General features: G+C 43.1%; 2 protein-coding genes across 2 annotated transcripts in view; one reads left to right on the plus strand and one right to left on the minus strand.

Moving 5' to 3' along the window:
- Window positions 1-2,921: 2,921 nt before the first annotated feature.
- Window positions 2,922-17,370, plus strand: part of LOC123764270 (ileal sodium/bile acid cotransporter) — a 36,585-nt gene continuing 22,136 nt past the window's right edge. Inside the window, exons 1-2 of the mRNA XM_045751830.2 lie at window positions 2,922-3,292; window positions 15,594-16,093. Of these exons, the coding sequence (XP_045607786.2) occupies window positions 16,031-16,093 (63 nt within the window). The 5' untranslated portion in view covers window positions 2,922-3,292; window positions 15,594-16,030. The remainder of the gene's footprint in view (window positions 3,293-15,593; window positions 16,094-17,370) is intronic.
- Window positions 10,603-15,836, minus strand: LOC123764185 (integumentary mucin A.1-like). The gene is made up of 2 exons (XM_045751720.1): window positions 15,788-15,836; window positions 10,603-10,952 (listed from the first exon to the last, which is right to left on the minus strand). The coding sequence occupies exons 1-2, from the start codon at window positions 15,834-15,836 to the stop codon at window positions 10,603-10,605; spliced, it is 399 nt and encodes a 132-aa protein (XP_045607676.1).

Here is a 17,370-nt window from a genome sequence, read left to right on the forward strand (position 1 = left end):
AGGCTGCATGCCTACTGGCCCGCACGAGGCTACAGGTCTGATGACATTTACTGAGATGACTTACCTTTCATTTTCAGATTGTGGTAGACTAACTCATAAGACAAAGTGAAGCACGAGACTTCAACAAACGCAACATCAGCGTCGACTCTCTAATCTTAAAATATTTATTGTGTTCTTAACCCTACAAGGAGCCCTTCAGTCTTCAGCTTCCAAATGTGTGAGAGTGCAGCATATCCTCTTGTTTAGATAGTACTTTTTGCAACTATCTGCACCATAGTACAAATATTGACGTACTAAACCATTAGATAGTAGAATTTTGTACTATTCACTTTATTAAGTCCGAAAAAATGAAACTAAAAAACAAACTTGAATATTCCTAGGCTTAGTATAGCACATATATGTACTATATTAGGCCTCAGATAGTGTGTATTAGGTTTAGGTTAGATTAGTTTGTCTTTGCAACACAGGTAGAAAATACTTTTCCGGTTTGTCCAAATTAAATTGTATCGATTTCTACTTTCTAATTGCGTTGTACGTCGGTATATACATGTCAAGTGTACGGGTGTGACCCATATGTCAAGTGTATAGGTGCGACCACATGTCAAGTGTACGGGTGGGAGAGTACACCCGTGTAATTCATTTGCAAACAAACTTAGCCTAACCTAACCTAGCCTTACCTAGCCTAACCTTCGGATTACGCGTTGAGTGTGACCGACGTGTGGAGTGGGAAGTCCTGGTGTTCAGTATGTGTTGACGTATTGTGTGAGTAAAGGATTGTGTGAAGAACTGAATAACTGTGTGGATATAAAGACAGGATAAATGGGAGGAAGAGAAGATAATCAATTTGAGGAGATAAAAGAAAGATGGATAAAGAAGACGAACATGTATATGTACCTAAAACTATTTATAAGGTTGAGTTTCAGCTTCAAAGTCCTGCCTCTCCAGCTATCGACTGTTCAATGCAATGACTCAGTTCCTGTCTGTTTCTTATTGTAAATATTTCTAAAACTGTGTGTAGAGTTTCGTTAGTAATTACTTCGACTAAGTTGTCTCAGCCTCTTGTTGAATTACTTGTGATACAAAAGATTATCGATGTGTGTATATATATATATATATATATATATATATATATATATATATATATATATATATATATATATATATATATATATATATATATATATATATATATATGCGAACAAGCCTGATATATATATATATATAGTCAGGCTGGTGTTGACGAAGGCTTTAACAAGCCAAAACGTTCACCTCATTTCATATTTCTCTGTAGATTTTCCGCATAAAATGATCAGTGTTTTGTGATCGTCAATATATATATATATATATATATATATATATATATATATATATATATATATATATATATATATATATATATATATATATATATATATATAACTGAAAACTCACACCCCAGAAGTGACTTGAACCCATACTGCCAGGAGCAACGCAACTGGTATGTACAGGACGCCTTAATCCGCTTGTTTATCACGACCGGACAAAAGGAAGTGATAGCCGAAGCTATAAGATAATAGCTTAGGCCAAGCGGATTAAGGGCGTCCTGAACATACCAGTTGCGTTGCTCCTGGCAGTATGGGTTCAAGTCACTTCTGGGGTATGAGTTTTCAGTTATATATATATATATATATATATATATATATATATATATATATATACATATATATATATATATATATATATATATATATATATATATATATATATATATATATATATATATATATATATATATATATATATATACATACATACATGTGTGTAAATCACGAAAATTTACACGTGATGAAGAATGTGACAGTGTCAGACCACGGAGGAAGAATTGAAACAGGAATTTCCTTAAGTACTTTCGTATATTAATACATCTTCAGAAGGAATATATAATTCTGAAGATGTATTAATCCTTCATTCCTTCTGAAGATGTATTAATATACGAAAGTACTTAAGGAAATTCCTGTTTCAATTCTTCCTCCGTGGTCTGACACTGTCATACATATATATATATATATATATATATATATATATATATATATATATATATATATATATATATATATATATATATATATATATATATATATATATATATATATATATATATATATATATAATATTAACAATTGTGTAACTAGCTTCAAAAAGATTGTCACTTGTTTAGCTAAAGGAACTATGGGGTTCAGTCCCTGAACTTATTACGTGCCACCAACGCCCACGGGATGGGTATGGGGTGCATAATAAAGAAAGAAATTGAAATCATAACATTAATGTGAAAAAGGTTATATCTGGCGTGTCTGTGATTCATGTGCCTTTTCAATTTATTTCAAAACCTCCCCTTGCACTGTTGCGCTCTCTTTCTAATTTGTCTCTAATTTCTCTAGTGTTATTTAAAATTAAAATTTATATGACGATTCCATACTTGGGTTGTATGCTTAAATGTGTGTGTGTGTGTGTGTGTGTGTGTACTTGCCTAGTTGTGCTTGCGGGGGTTGAGCTCTGGATCCTTGGTCCCGCCTCTCAACTGTCAATCAACAGGTGTACAGGTTCCTGAGCCTACTGGGCTCTTTCATATCTACATTTGAAACTGTGTATGGAGTCAATGTGTGTGTGTGTGTACTCACCTATTTGTGCTTGCGGGGGTTGAGCTCTTGCTCTTTGGTTCCGCCTCTCAACCGTCAATCAACAGGTGGTGTGTGTGTGTGTGTACTCACCTAGTTGTGTTTGCGGGGGTTGAGCTCTGGCTCTTTGGTCCCGCCTCTCAACCGTCAATCAACAGGTGTACAGATTCCTGAGCCTATTGGGCTCTATCATATCTACACTTGAAACTGTGTATGGAGTCAGCCTCCACCACATCACTTCCTAATGCATTCCATTTGTCAACCACTCTGACACTAAAAAAGTTGTGTGTGTGTGCGCGCGCGCGTGTGTGTGCCTGTGTTCTTAATTCATCTGCAAACTAATCTCGAAATTATAAATGGTTGTTTGGCCCCATGGAACCAGATAGCAGGGCTTCCAGATGTGAGTTCAGCAGCGGCGGCTCTCCAGGTCGACCAGGACACAACCTGCTGAGTAACCGCAAACATGAAGGCGTACCAAGAACAGTGTGCCCAGCTGAAGGCCGTGACGTCACGACAGGGCAGGAAAGTCATATAAGAGGCGGCAGGCAGGATGACCATCCAGTACGTGATTTTCACTTGTGGGGGAAGGGACCGCTTTCTCGTCCTTCAGCTTCGGGAACCTAACCCTGGAATTTAATGTAAGTCGTTGCTTCTGAATACGAGATTCGTAGTAAAACTGTTGTTGATGAATTGTTAGGATTTCCACTTTGGGCCTCGTAAACCCATTGTTTTTAGAGAAGTCACGAGACTTCCTCTAGGGTGGGAGATACAGCCAGGTGTGGTGGAGGAATACAGTACACCTGTGTAATGTTCCTCCATGGTGGGAGATACAGCCAGGTGTAGTGGAGGAATACAGTACACCTGTGTAATGTTCCTCCATGGTGGGAGATACAGCCAGGTGTGGTGGAGGAATACAGTACACCTGTGTAATGTTCCTCCATGGTGGGAGATACAGCCAGGTGTGGTGGAGGAATACAGTACACCTGTGTAATGTTCCTCCATGGTGGGAGATACAGCCAGGTGTGGTGGAGGAATACAGTACACCTGTGTAATGTTCCTCCATGGTGGGAGATACAGCCAGGTATGGTGGAGGAATACAGTACACCTGTGTAATGTTCCTCCATGGTGGGAGATACAGCAGTATGGGTAGCTGCCGTGCATGGGTCTTTCTACCTGTCTTTCCCTACCCATCTACCCCCTCTTCTTCCCTGCACATAAGTGACTTTATATACATCACCATGTGTACCTATGGTTACTTCACTGTATCATTCATAAAATGTACTTTATATAAATAACAATTATTATTATCATTACTATTAGTATTATTATTATTAGTATTAGTATTATTATTATTATTATTAACATGTTATGCATTTATATAAGAAAATTATTCAAAACCTCTTGGGAACACAAAGCCCAGATTTCAGACTTCATGACAATCAGTAGTGGTGGCTGTAGGGGGCGATGTTCCTTAAAGAAAGCCAGTGTGGCTGACCCCGAGCAGCCTAGCCTGGCCACCTTCCACACACAAATTTCCCCTAAAAATTCAGTGATGCCTCATCTGTGTGCGTACTCGCCTAGTTGTGCTTGTGGGGGTTGAGTTCTGGCTCTTTGGTCCCGCCTCTCAACTGTCAATCACCTGGTGTACAGGTTCCTGAGCCTACTGGGCTCTATCTTATCTACACTTGAAGCTGTGTATGGAGTCAGCCTCCTCCACATCACTTCCTAATGTATTCCATTTGTCTACTACTCTGACACTGAAAAAATTCTGTCTAACGTCGTCTTTCTAACGTGTGTGGGTGTGGGTGAAAGAGAGAGAGAGAGAGAGAGAGAGAGAGAGAGAGAGAGAGAGAGAGAGAGAGAGACAGACAGACAGACAGACAGGGGGGAGGGGGAGAGAGCTACAGAAATTGAAACTTTACTTAAGCTCAGCTCGTATATTAACAGTGTTTTGTTTTTAAGTTTCGAACCTTAACCATGACCCATACGTCCGGCGAGGCGTCAAATAAAGGGTATAATAATTATATATACATCTTTTGGTCGTTTCGTCAAGCCTGGCCACACTCTGGAGCCCAAAGCGCTTTAACGTTAGAACAGGAGCACTAAAACCAATGCAAGCAACCATTTAAGTCTTCTTACCTCACAGAACACAAATACAATCGTAAAACTTCCCAAATGGCAAAGCTCACTTGTAGATGTTATTTAGACCAGAGTGTTAAGTTGAACAGCAGCTGCTCAGGTATGCAATACAAGTCTTAATCTTTGTTACTATGCAACACAAGTGTTGTGTCTGTGTCAACAAATGCCCCGTGTTGTATGCTGTGTTCTACAAATGACAGTTATTTACAAATTATATCATTTTGAATTTCCTACTTTGAAGACAAAACTTGAAACAATCTACAATGTTCACGTGACGCCAAGCTTTAAGAGGAGGCCAGTCAGTCATAACACTCCAGCAGTTGCTCAGAGCTTATATATTTATATTATTTGTAGAGTTGCAGACTACAGGAGCCTGAAGCCTGACCCGCCTTTTCACGATTTTATCACACTGTGGTAGTGGAGATGTCTGAGGCAGTTTGGTTTTAAGAGCAGTTAGGGTATAGCGGGTGTGGGAGCCCGCCCCACGCCCGGGCGGCTCGGTCATACCTGATGCAGGCTCCACTTTGTGCATTCATTTTCGAAATCAGTCTCAATTTCGACTTCGTGCATTATTTAGTCAGAATCCAGCTCTGCATTCTTCGAAGAATGCAGAGCTTTCTGAGAGTTCTGGAGGCTCCAGGAGACGCTGAAAGTTTCATAAGACAAGAATTGGAATTAATGATGATCTTGCGTTACTCAATGCCAGTCCCGTCAAGGAGAGCTCTCCCCTCGGTATTCCCGGAACCCAACCCGGAAATTGTAAGACGCGTGTCTGGTCAGTGGGTCAACACACTGTAAATGGCTGAGCCGGAGGTACCACCTGGGCGCCAGCCAGTCTAGTGACGGTACCCTCCACTCCAAGTCACCACCGACTATACTTGTTCCTGTACTCACAAATGGCCATCAAACAGTAAATATGTTGAGGGACTTCTTGAAGGCCGCTGAAGGTACTTTACATGGTTCTCTCGGCCAAGATTCCTTCACTTCCTAGCAGATTCCTTCGACTTCCTAGCAGTCTCCGTGGTGTAGTGGTAAGACACTCGCCTGGCGTTCCGCGAGCGCTATGTCATGGGTTCGTATCCTGGCCGGGGAGGATTTACTGGGCGCAATTCCTTAACTGTAGCCTCTGTTTAACGCAACAGTAAAATGTGTACTTGGATGAAAAAACGATTCTTCGCGGCAGGGGATCGTATTCCAGGGACCATAGGATTAAGGACTTGCCCGAAACGCTACGCGTACTAGTGGCTGTACAAGAATGTAACAACTCTTGTATATATCTCAAAAAAAAAAAAAAAACTTACTGTCTAGACCTGCTGTTCCACCGCGGCAAAGTGACCCGTTTCCCCGTTTCCTTCAGCGGAACGATGAACTTATTCCCTTTGCGGCGTCCTGGTCTCCGCTTGTCTGCTCACTTGTGGTTGAACAATAACACATACACACAGGGTAGGAGTCTGGAAGCTGAGTGGACAGCGCGCGGGACTCGTAATCATGTGGCCCGGGTTTGATTCCCGGACTAAGCGGAAACAAATGGGCAGAGTTTCTTTCATCCTGATGCCCCCTGTTGCCTAGCAGTAAATAGGTGCTTGGGAGTTAGACAGCTGTTACGAGCTGCTTCCTAGGGCTTGTGTGTGAAAAAAAAATTAGCTAGTAGTTAGTAACAGTTGAGAGATGGGCCGAAAGAGCAGAGCTCAACCCCCGCAAGCACAACTAGGTAAATACAACTAGGGGAATACACTACTTACAAGCAGTAGTGTGTGTGTGTGTGTGTACTCAACTAGTTGTGTACTCACCTAGTTGTGTCTGCAGGATCGAGCATTGACTCTTGGATCCCGCCTTTCGAGCATCGGTTGTTTACAGCAATGACTCCTGTCCCATTTCCCTATCATACCTGCTTTTAAAATTATGAATAGTATTTGCTTCCACAACCTGTTCCTGAAGTGCATTCCATTTCCCCACTACTCTCACGCTAAAAGAAAACTTCCTAACATCTCTGTAACTCATCTGAGTTTCCAGCTTCCATCCATGTCCCCTCGTTCTGTTACTATTCCGTGTGAACATTTCGTCTATGTCCACTCTGTCAATCCCTCTGAGTATTTTATACGTTCCTATCATGTCCCCCCCGCCTCTTCCTTCTTCTTTCTAGTGTCGTAAGGCACAGTTCCCTCAGGCGCTCCTCATACCCCATCCCTCGTAGCTCTGGGACGAGTCTCGTTGCAAACCTCTGAACCTTTTTCAGTTTCATTATATGCTTCTTCAGATGGGGACTCCATGATGAGGCGGCATACTCTAAGACTGGCCTCACGTAGGCAGTGTAAAGCGCCCTAAATGCCTCCTTACTTAGGTTTCTGAATGATGTTCTAACTTTTGCCAGTGTAGAGTACGCTGCTGTCGTTATCCTATTTATATGTGCCTCAGGAGATAGCTTGGGTGTTACGTCCACACTCAGGTCTCTTTCGCGCATCGTCACAGGTAGGCTGTTCCCCTTCATTATGTACTGTCCCTTTGGTCTCCTATCTCCTAGTCCCATTTCCATAACTTTACATTTGCTCGTGTTGAATTCCAGTAGCCATTTCTCTGACCATCTCTGCAACCTGTTTAGGTCCTCTTGGAGGATCCTGCAATCCTCATCTGTCACAACTCTTCTCATCAACTTTGCGTCATCCGCAAACATCGACATGTAGGACTCTACGCCTGTAAACATGTCGTTAACATATACAAGAAATAGAATTGGTCCCAGCACCGATCCTTGTGGTACTCCACTTATTACTGTTCACCAGTCCGACTTCTCGCCCCTTACCGTAACTCTTTGGCTCCTTCCTGTTAGGTAGTTGCTTATCCATGCTAGGACCTTTCCCCCCACCCCCGCCTGCCTCTCGAGTTTGAACAGCAGTCTCATGTGCGGTACTGTATCAAAGGCTTTTTGGCAGTCCAGAAATATGCAGTCTGCCCAACCATCTCTGTCCTGTCTTATCCTCGTTATTTTATCATAGAATTCCAGAAGGTTTGTTAGGCACGATTTCCCTGTCCAGAACCCATGTTGATGTTTGTTCACAAACCTAATGTTCTCCAGGTGTGCAACCAGTCGTAGCCTAATTATTCTTTCCAGTATTTTACAGGGGATGCTTGTCAGTGATACAGGTCTATAGTTAAGTGCCTCCTCCCTATCGCCTTTCTTGAAGATCGGCACGACATTTGCCTTCTTCCAGCAACTGGGCAATTCTCCCGACATAAGTGACTCATTAAAGATCATTGCCAGAGGCACGCTGAGGGCCTGCGCTGCTTCTTTTAGTATCCACGGTGATACTTTGTCTGGTCCAACTGCTTTAGTTGCATCTAGAGTTGTCAACTGTTTCATTACCTCCTCTGCTGTCACCTCTATATCTGATAGTCTTTCATCTAGGGTAACCCCTTCCAACAATGGGAGCTGCTCAGGCTCGGTAGTGAACACTCCGTGGAAACTGGCATTCAGTGCCTCGCAGGTTACCTTGTCACTTTCAGTATATGCCCCCCTCTGTCTTCCTTAGTCTTGTCACTTGGTCGTTCACCAACATTTTTCTTCTTATATGACTGTGTAGTAACTTAGGCTGTTTTTTCGCTTTGATTGCAATATCGTGTGTATGTGTGTGTGTGTGTACTCACCTAGTTGTACTCACCTAGTTGTGTTTGCGGGGGTTGAGCTCTGGCTCTTTGGTCCAGTTATTATTTGTAGTACCTGAAAACTGGACAGCAATTCTGAAGTTGAGAGGATATTGCCGCTGTATTATGTAATGTCAGTAATCATCAGTAAGTCCAAAGATACAGTGCATGGCATCATCCACTCCACCTTATCACACAAAGTAACCAAACCACAGAATAGTGTTTAATATATAATATAAAAAAATGGTAACTCTCTCCTCAGTAATATAATGCCCTAAACGCTGCTACAGGAGATCCATCGTAATATTCAACCCGTTCTCGCACTTGCTTATAGTCAATATTGGCTTATTTAATAAGTGCATATGTGACATACTAATTGATTGTGAATATTTTAGTTTACCTTGAAAAGCTTCATAGAAAACACCGACCTCACCTAACCTTCTTAGTATGTTAAGATAAGCATCCTATTGCTTCTTATTTACAATTATTACTTAATCTATCAACGGTATAGGTTAAGTAATAATTGTAAGTAAGAAGCAATAAGATGCTTATCTTAACATACTAAGAAGGTTAGGTGAGGTCGGTGTTTTCTATGAAGCTTTTCAAGGTAAACTAAAATATTCACAATCAATTAGTATGTCACATATGCACTTATTAAATAAGCCAATATTGACTATAAGCAAGTGCGAGAACGGGTTGAATATTAGAACCTTAGCACAGGCAACAATGAGCTTGGGGAACACTGGGAGGAGCACTCCGTCGCTCGCCAATAATCTACGCCAATGAGCACTGTAAACACCAGTAGCACACACACATAACACAACCAATGAAATGACGACCCGCCTACATCATCACGCTGAGTCGAATGTATTCTAGTTGCCAAGAAAAATTATCACAGTGAGTTACCAAAATATTACTAATCATTTATACACCAAAGGCGGTATCACACCTCTTGTTGTTTAAACAGTATATCAAGCTTGCTTTAGTCTTGAACTATCACCATTTGGTCACCATTTGGTCCGGGAGACATCTCCCGTCACGCAGGGTGCAGTCGCACCTCCACAGATCTCTAGTATCATCTCTTGATACTGGTAATGGCTCAAAAGGACCGCCACTTACGGGCTATTCATGCCCGTGCCACCTCTTGGGTGGCTTAATCTTTATCAATCAATCAATCAATCTTGAACTATGTCCAGAGTTGAAGTATACTTGCTGGTTGATCAGTAAGGTTGTGGCGGCCTTGGTAACACTCCCGGCATTGATGGGCCTTCAAATTCAAGTCTTCAAGACTACAGCATACTTGCACTAATCAATGTAAATCATATATTACTCCAAAATGTCTTCGAGATAGTTAACACAATTTGTGGCATGACAAAAGAATAAGAGAATAATTGTGACAATAAATCCTTATCCAAATTTGGTCAAGTTGTGTAAAGAGCAAAGAAATTATGTCTTAGAGACATAATGTGATTTAAGTTTCTTCTAAGACATGTTCCTCTGAATGTTCAAACCGTAATGTTTTCCCAGTGAAATTAAATTAGACTTTTCATAGGCAAATAGCTTAACTAGAGATGGGCACCTTGGCAAATGTGAAATAATCGTATATTTCAATGTTGCATCATTCGGCAAATATGGCAACACTGAAAGACACAGTTACAAAGCTTTAAGCAAAATCCAAGACAAGAAATCAAGTAAAAAATAACAATGACCACTGACCAAACAAGATAACACCAAACTGGGCATTAACAAATATGGTCAAACATACAGTGATCTTTGTTTTCAGATCACAGACAAGCCCCCATTATTATTGGCTGGTGTTATCACACTAGGAGGCAACCCTCTCAGTCCCGTATACAACACGTAATTCTTAATGTTATATCTGCGGAACAACAGCTACAGTGGCCAACAAACGAGATTCAGACTACATAAAATTTAAACAATGATACAAAGTTACAAATACAGAGATAACAGCACAAGCAAGGCTGCTGTAATTAACTCACAGATACCACGTTACAAACCTAATTTACAACACCGTAAATGTAAACGGTTTACCTTAGCCACCACGTACATTAGTCACAGGGACAAATATACTATCCATGTATACTAACAGAGTACACTCCCCAGTATACATCCTTAAATGAAAAGAAATAATGATAGTATCACACGATGGGACTCATAATAAACGAGAACTCCCACTCCCTGTGTTAGGATCACTTGGGATCACAGCTGTGTTAGGACCACTTGGGATCACAGCTGTGTTAGGACCACTTGGGATCACAGCTGTGTTAGGACCACTTGGGATCACAGCTGTGTTAGGACCACTTGGGATCACAGCTGTGTAAGGACCACTTGGGATCACAGCTGTGTTAGGACCACTTGGGATCACAGCTGTGTTAGGACCACTTGGGATCACAGCTGTGTTAGGACCACTTGGGATCACAGCTGTGTTAGGACCACTTGGGATCACAGCTGTGTTAGGACCACTTGGAGTCACAACTGTGTTAGGACCACCAGGGATCACAGCTGTGTTAATTGTATAAGTTTATGACTACTGATAACATGTATGTTAATAAACTATGTTACTGGTTTATCAAAGCGTCAACTTGCTTAATTAAATACATTTTGGTGTACAGTAACTGAGCCCATTATGTTCATCTGTAAACTTTTCCAGCGCCTCTCACAGGCTGAGTTTAGCGTGTGTGATAAATTACCTGAACAGCCATAACACAAAATGTTTTAGGGGGGAAAACTAGTATGGTAAGGCTTGACATATGCTATAAGAAGGAAATACTCTCAGCCTGCTAAAAGGAGTTGGAAGTCGCCTGCTTCAGAGGCCACCTGTGTAAAAAGGTGTGTGAGGGGGGGGGGGGGAAGGGGAGGGGGGCGGGCGTGCGCACTGGTGTAGGCCAGTGTCGTCAGTGGTGTGTACATAATGACGTTTGAGTTTTGTAGAGTGAGCAGCCCTCCAGGTGGACTTCCTGGGAGTCGGGTGGGGTAAGGGAGGAGATAACTTACACACATGCTGGGCGGGACTTTCACTAGAGAGAACAGGGCGACGTGTTGGGACAGGTGACTCTCAGTAAATTGGTGCTGACGTATGGTGTGGGGGGGAGGGGGGGTGACTTACACCTGAGGGGTGAGTGTGTGGAGGGGCGAGTTACATTTGAAAGGGAAGAGGGGTGTAGGAGGGGTGTTATTTACAAATGCAGAAGTCGAGGTGGTAGTTGTTAAGGAAATCGTTTATACTTGAAGAAATATCGATGTTGGTTGGAAAATTGTTGTCTGTCACTTGAGGAGACGTGTGGAGTGGGGGAGGTGATGGGTCACATTTGAGGTGGATAGTGTTCTCATCTAGTAAACAACTATTGTACTTTTGAAGGAAAAGCTTGAGCTCTTTGGTCCCGCCTCTCAATCTCCAATCGGCTGGTGCACAGGTTCCCGAGCATCTTGGCGAAAGGCGACCAGGTACCCATTTTACTGTTGGGTAAACAGAGTCTACAGTTAAGGATTGACCCCCCAGTAAATCCTCCCCGGCCAGCATACGAACCCAGGACAAAGCGCTCGCGAAACGCCAGGCGAGTGTCTTACCACTACACCACGGACTGCTGGTGGAAGCAGGAGTACCACCGTAAGTCAAGTACTCAACGCTCCCGCCTATCACTAGTGAGAATCCATAACCTATACAAGTTCTGATTGGTTCTCATCCTAAGTAGCTAGAGAAAGCATTTGGACACGAGACGAAGGAAGCCTAGTGCAGCCCACGTCGAGGAGGGCGCGAATATCACCCCAGCGGCTGGCTCCGCGCCATATTGAGAAGAGACCCGCATAACTGGAAGTCACTGTCAATTCAGATTCAAAAGTCGTACTTTTGTCTCACACTATCTTCAGCCGCCCTCAACGACCCTACGCCTGCCGTCCAGCGCACAAGTGTCCACAACAAGCCACGAGCATTCACAGCTGATATGTATCTGAGTTCTGCGTGAATCAACTAAGAGTGTGTATCGGTGTAAGCTTAAGCCTAGTGCCCATGTGTTAATTGTGGCCTGTCCTCAGGCCTAAGTTATTATACTGCGTGGACTTCCTCCCTCGTTACACCACCTGGATACCTATCTAGAAAGTTGTGATGCTCTGAACACTTATTAAGGTTCCAATAATAGTCTGTTGGTAAACTGGCAATTGAACTTTATCCTAAACAAATATAGCTGTATTTGAGGTACAGGTTATAACTCAAGTTATATCTGTATCCTTGTACAGATATAACTTCATATCTGGTAAATAACTACCAGTTAAGCCTGGTAACTAACCAGGCTTTAATATAGACTAATTCTCTAGTATACTCCTTTTCCTTGATAAGCCCCAATGCCAAGGCTCACTTTAATTTCAAATTCAAGGGGATGTTCAAGCACGACTACGTTTAATATTTAACATGTTTGGGGACGCAACACGTTGCCCTAACCTACCCTAACAAACCAAGGGTAAGAGGTACATAAAAGCACTAATTGTGTAGTGCATTTTGAGGTGATTACCACGAAGGTTGATTTCCCCCCCCCCCCCCTCCCTCCTCACTGAGGACAGGTTAGTCCCGTTTGTGGTAAACACACGATCTTCCACAGCCCAGACTACTGGCCCCACTGCTACTGGGAAGAGCTAAGGTGCGGACTGCCAGGATGATTGATTGATGAAGATTAAGTCACCCAAAAGGTGGCACGGGCATGAATAGCCCGTAAGTGGTGGCCCTTTTGAGCCATTACCAGTATCAAGAGCTGATACTGAAGATCTGTGGAGGTGTGACTGCACCCTGCATGACGGGAGATGTCTCCCGGACTGCCAGGACTTTGGACCAAGCATTTCATAAGTCATTTCATAATTTAGGGAAGCGACCCAGAACAGAAAACGGTACAGTATGTCAATTTCGCGAGCCGCTATAATTTTTTATTCAAAAGGCGACGTTCTATTACGAGGACGGCCGCATGAACTAGCGGCGTTCTGAAGCGCTAGGAACGTCTTTCAGTTGACCATATGTCTCTCTGATTACCACTGACTGACACGCAAGTGAAGTAACAAAATCAACCCGGTGCAGGCGATGAGTCACAATAACGTGGCTAAATTATGTTGACCTGACCACACACTAGACGGTGAAGGGACGACGACGTTTCGGTCCGTCCTGAACCATTCTCAAGTCGATCAAAATCAACCCATTACTTTTATGTAAATTCTCAGCGTAAATAAGTTTTCTTGTGGATATCTCGAGACTTTAAAAATACCTTTCGCCTTTGCATTTGATGTGGTCTTTCACTACTGAAATATATCCCGGTTCGATCCCTGGGCGTGATAGAAATGATTGGGCAGGTTTCCTTTCAACTAATGACCTGTTCACCTAGCAGTTAATAGGTAACCGGGAGTTAGTCAACTGTTGTGGTGTTTCATCCTGGGGCGGGTCTGTAGTTCCACCTTGCGGGGGGGGGGGGGGACCTCGATACTAGCTTAAAGTATGTATATATACAAGGTTCCTGTCCCCGACAACGGGAATTAAACTCATTGAGGACATCGAGCGTGAAAAAGAGCTATGGGCTGTGGTTGTCAAAGGTGGTCATGGATGAGTGGTGGTAGTTGGTGAGTGTGGTGGTGGTGGGCAGGAGTTGCAGTGAGCGAGGGCTGGGTGAAGGTCGTAGTGAGTTCCTGCTTTAAGTAGGCGAGGGTCGTGGGTCGCGAAGGGAGGAGGGAGGGAGGGAGGGAGGGAAAGGTCTACTTTGGACGCTGAGCAATATTTGATTTAGTAAGGGGTCCAGTCCCTTCCCTTCAGCCCTGGCTGAAGGGACTCCAAGGAAAGGCTGAGAGAACTCAGGCTTATCACGTTGGAGAGACGTGATAGCATCGTAGGTGACAAGAACATAAAATGCACACAAAATCAATGTATAAAATGACATAAGGAAGGACAAGAGGCTTCGGGTGGAGACTGTTGATGCAGACGAAGCAACGAGACGTCGGAAGAACTTCAGTGTGTGACACATAAATGCATCGCGGACTTCGAAAAGAAAAGCAATCACGAAAACTTCGAAATCCAAAAGTATTACGTAAAGAAAAGACAAGAAACATAAGGAATGAAAGTTACTATATTGATTGATTGGTAAAAAGGAAAGACGAAGTTTATGTGAGCTAATAGTCGACCCTAGTCATGGGGCCTCGCAGCCTGGTGGATAGCGCGCAGGACTCGTAATTCTGTGGTGCGGGTTCGATTCCCGCACGAGGCAGAAACAAATGGGCAAAGTTTCTTTCACCCTAAATGCCCCTGTTACCTAGCAGTAAATAGGTACCTGGGAGTTAGTCAGCTGTCACGGGCTGCTTCCTGGGGGTGGAGGCCTGGTCGAGGACCGGGCCGCAGGGACACTAGAAAAAGCCCCGAAATCATCTCAAGATAACCTCAAGATAACCCTTGAAGTACATCTATTTGAGTACATGTAGGTGAGTATGTGGGCACACAGCACTGGGGGTGGATCAGCTGTCCTCAGGAACAAACAAAACCTTGAACAGTTGTTATCTGTCATTTCAGTGCGTCAAGCAAACTACGTCCGCGAGAGATTAAAAAAGTATCCTACATTTTTATTATTTTTTTAATTGTATGACACAATGGTGAGAGTGAAGGCAATATGTCTTGTGTTATCTAGGAGTCATAGCAGCCACTTTACATCCCTCAATGACAGGATGGGAAGGTGTGTTTACCTAGTGTGATCCTCTTTGTTCCCAGTGTGACGTCATCTCTCCTCCCACACCACAAACATTACCTTTACACAAAGCCCTTTCCGTACTGAGTTAGTTATTACTAAATCTTTATTTGATATCTTTTATATTATCTTTTATATTGCCGAGGTCTTAAGGAAACAGCTCTTTCTCTCTCTCTCTCTCTCTCTCTCTCTCTCTCTCTCTCTCTCTCTCTCTCTCTCTCTCTCTCTCTCTCTCTCTCTCTCTCTCTCTCTAGAATATGATATATCTATCAAACTATGATATGACATATCAACCAAGCTGGGATATGATACGTTAAACTAAAATATGACATATTAATCAAGCTAAATCCTTCTCCCACAAATACCTATTATTTCTCACCATTTTACTTCTTCAGTACCAAGCAACTCGATCTTCATGTCATGTCATTCTCTTTCTTTGCAGGGAACCCTAAAAATCATGCTTGTGTGGCCTCTGCACTTCTCCTGAACCATACACAGAATTTCCTTGCTCCATCGTCGGTGGTACTTGCCATCCTCGGGCACCTCTGGAAGCTCCATCATCTCTCCTACGTACCTCTGGAAGCTGCATCATCTGTCTTACGTACCTCTGGAAGCTGCAGCATCTCTCCCACGTACCTCTGGAAGCTCCATCATCTTTCTTACGTACTTCTGGAAGCTGCATCATCTCTTACGTACCTCTGGAAGCTGCAGCATCTCTCCTACGTACCTCTGGAAGCTGCATCATCTCTCTTACATACATCTGGAAATTGCAGTATCCCCCTCTTGCATAACTTTGGAAGCTGAAACATCTCTTACCACCTTTCCAAGAGAGAGAGAGAAGCGTCACCAACTTCAAGGACCATCCGACCCAGGGGAAGAATGGACAGTAGAGATGGAAGGTTGTGGAAGGTGGTGGTGATTGTGTTGATGGCTTCTGCGGTGGTAAGTGTCGCAGCCAAGTATTTGTTTCATATAAATTTTGTTATATAATGAGACGAATGAACGACTGGAGTTCATGATGATTTTGCTCAAATTCATTCATTCTTCTCAGTCATTGTCAGCTACTGTAGGCAAAATTTCATTTATAATCAGGGTTCTTCTCTACTTTTTGAGATATATACAAGAGTTGTTACATTCTTGTACAGCCACTAGTACGCGTTTCGGGCAAGTCCTTAATCCTATGGTCCCTGGAATACGATCCCCTGCCGCGAAGAATCGTTTTTTCATCCAAGTACACATTTTACTGTTGCGTTAAACAGAGGCTACAGTTAAGGAATTGTGCCCAGCAAATCCTCCCCGGCCAGGATACGAACCCATGACATAGCGCTCGCGGAACGCCAGGCGAGTGTCTTACCACTACACCACGGAGACTTCTAATTTAACTCAATTACCATATTAAATTTGTCTATTTTTACCTATATGATTGCCATCAGCGCTGATAAAAACTATAAACTTTTTCCCTTTTTCAGTCATAATGTTGTGCATGTTATACACACACACTGTCTCCAATACCTGTTTCCGGAGAGCTCACCCGCATGCTAGCCTTCTTGTCCCTAGTACAAGGTACAACAAGGTACAACGGTGGTACCTTCTGCTCTCTGTACCTCACCCTCACAGTACCAAGTTGTCTATATAGTGTTGTTTTGATCAGTTTCTTTCAATGGCTTACCATTCATGTTTCTCCCTACTTCCTCACTGTACTCATGGTGTTCCCACTTCCTCACTGTACTCATGGTGTTCCTACTTCCTCACTGTACTCATGGTGTTCCTACTTCCTCACTGTACTCATGGTGTTCCCACTTCCTCACTGTACTCATGGTGTTCCTACTTCCTCACTGTACTCATGGTGTTCCCACTTCCTCACTGTACTCATGGTGTTCCTACTTCCTCACTGTACTCATGGTGTTCCTACTTCCTCACTGTACTCATGGTGCTCCCACTTCCTCACTGTACTCATGGTGTTCCCACTTCCTCACTGTACTCATGGTGCTCCTACTTCCTCACTGTACTCATGGTGCTCCTACTTCCTCACTGTACTCATGGTGCTCCTACTTCCTCACTGTACTCATGGTGCTCCTACTTCCTCACTGTACTCATGGTGCTCCTACTTCCTCACTGTACTCATGGTGCTCCTACTTCCTCACTGTACTCATGGTGCTCCTACTTCCTCACTGTACTCATGGTGCTCCTACTTCCTCACTGTACTCATGGTGCTCCAA

The sequence above is a fragment of the Procambarus clarkii genome, chromosome 82 (genome assembly GCF_040958095.1).
Source record: "Procambarus clarkii isolate CNS0578487 chromosome 82, FALCON_Pclarkii_2.0, whole genome shotgun sequence".
NCBI lineage: Eukaryota > Metazoa > Arthropoda > Malacostraca > Decapoda > Cambaridae > Procambarus > Procambarus clarkii.

Coding starts and splice junctions, on each gene's coding strand:
- LOC123764185 (XM_045751720.1), bottom strand. CDS start 15,836: ATGATGCAGCTTCCAGAAGTACGTAAGAAAGATGATGGAGCTTCCAGA. Junction 10,953..15,787: donor AGATGATGGAGCTTCCAGAG/GTACGTGGGAGA, acceptor CAATTAACACAG/CTGTGATCCCTGGTGGTCCT.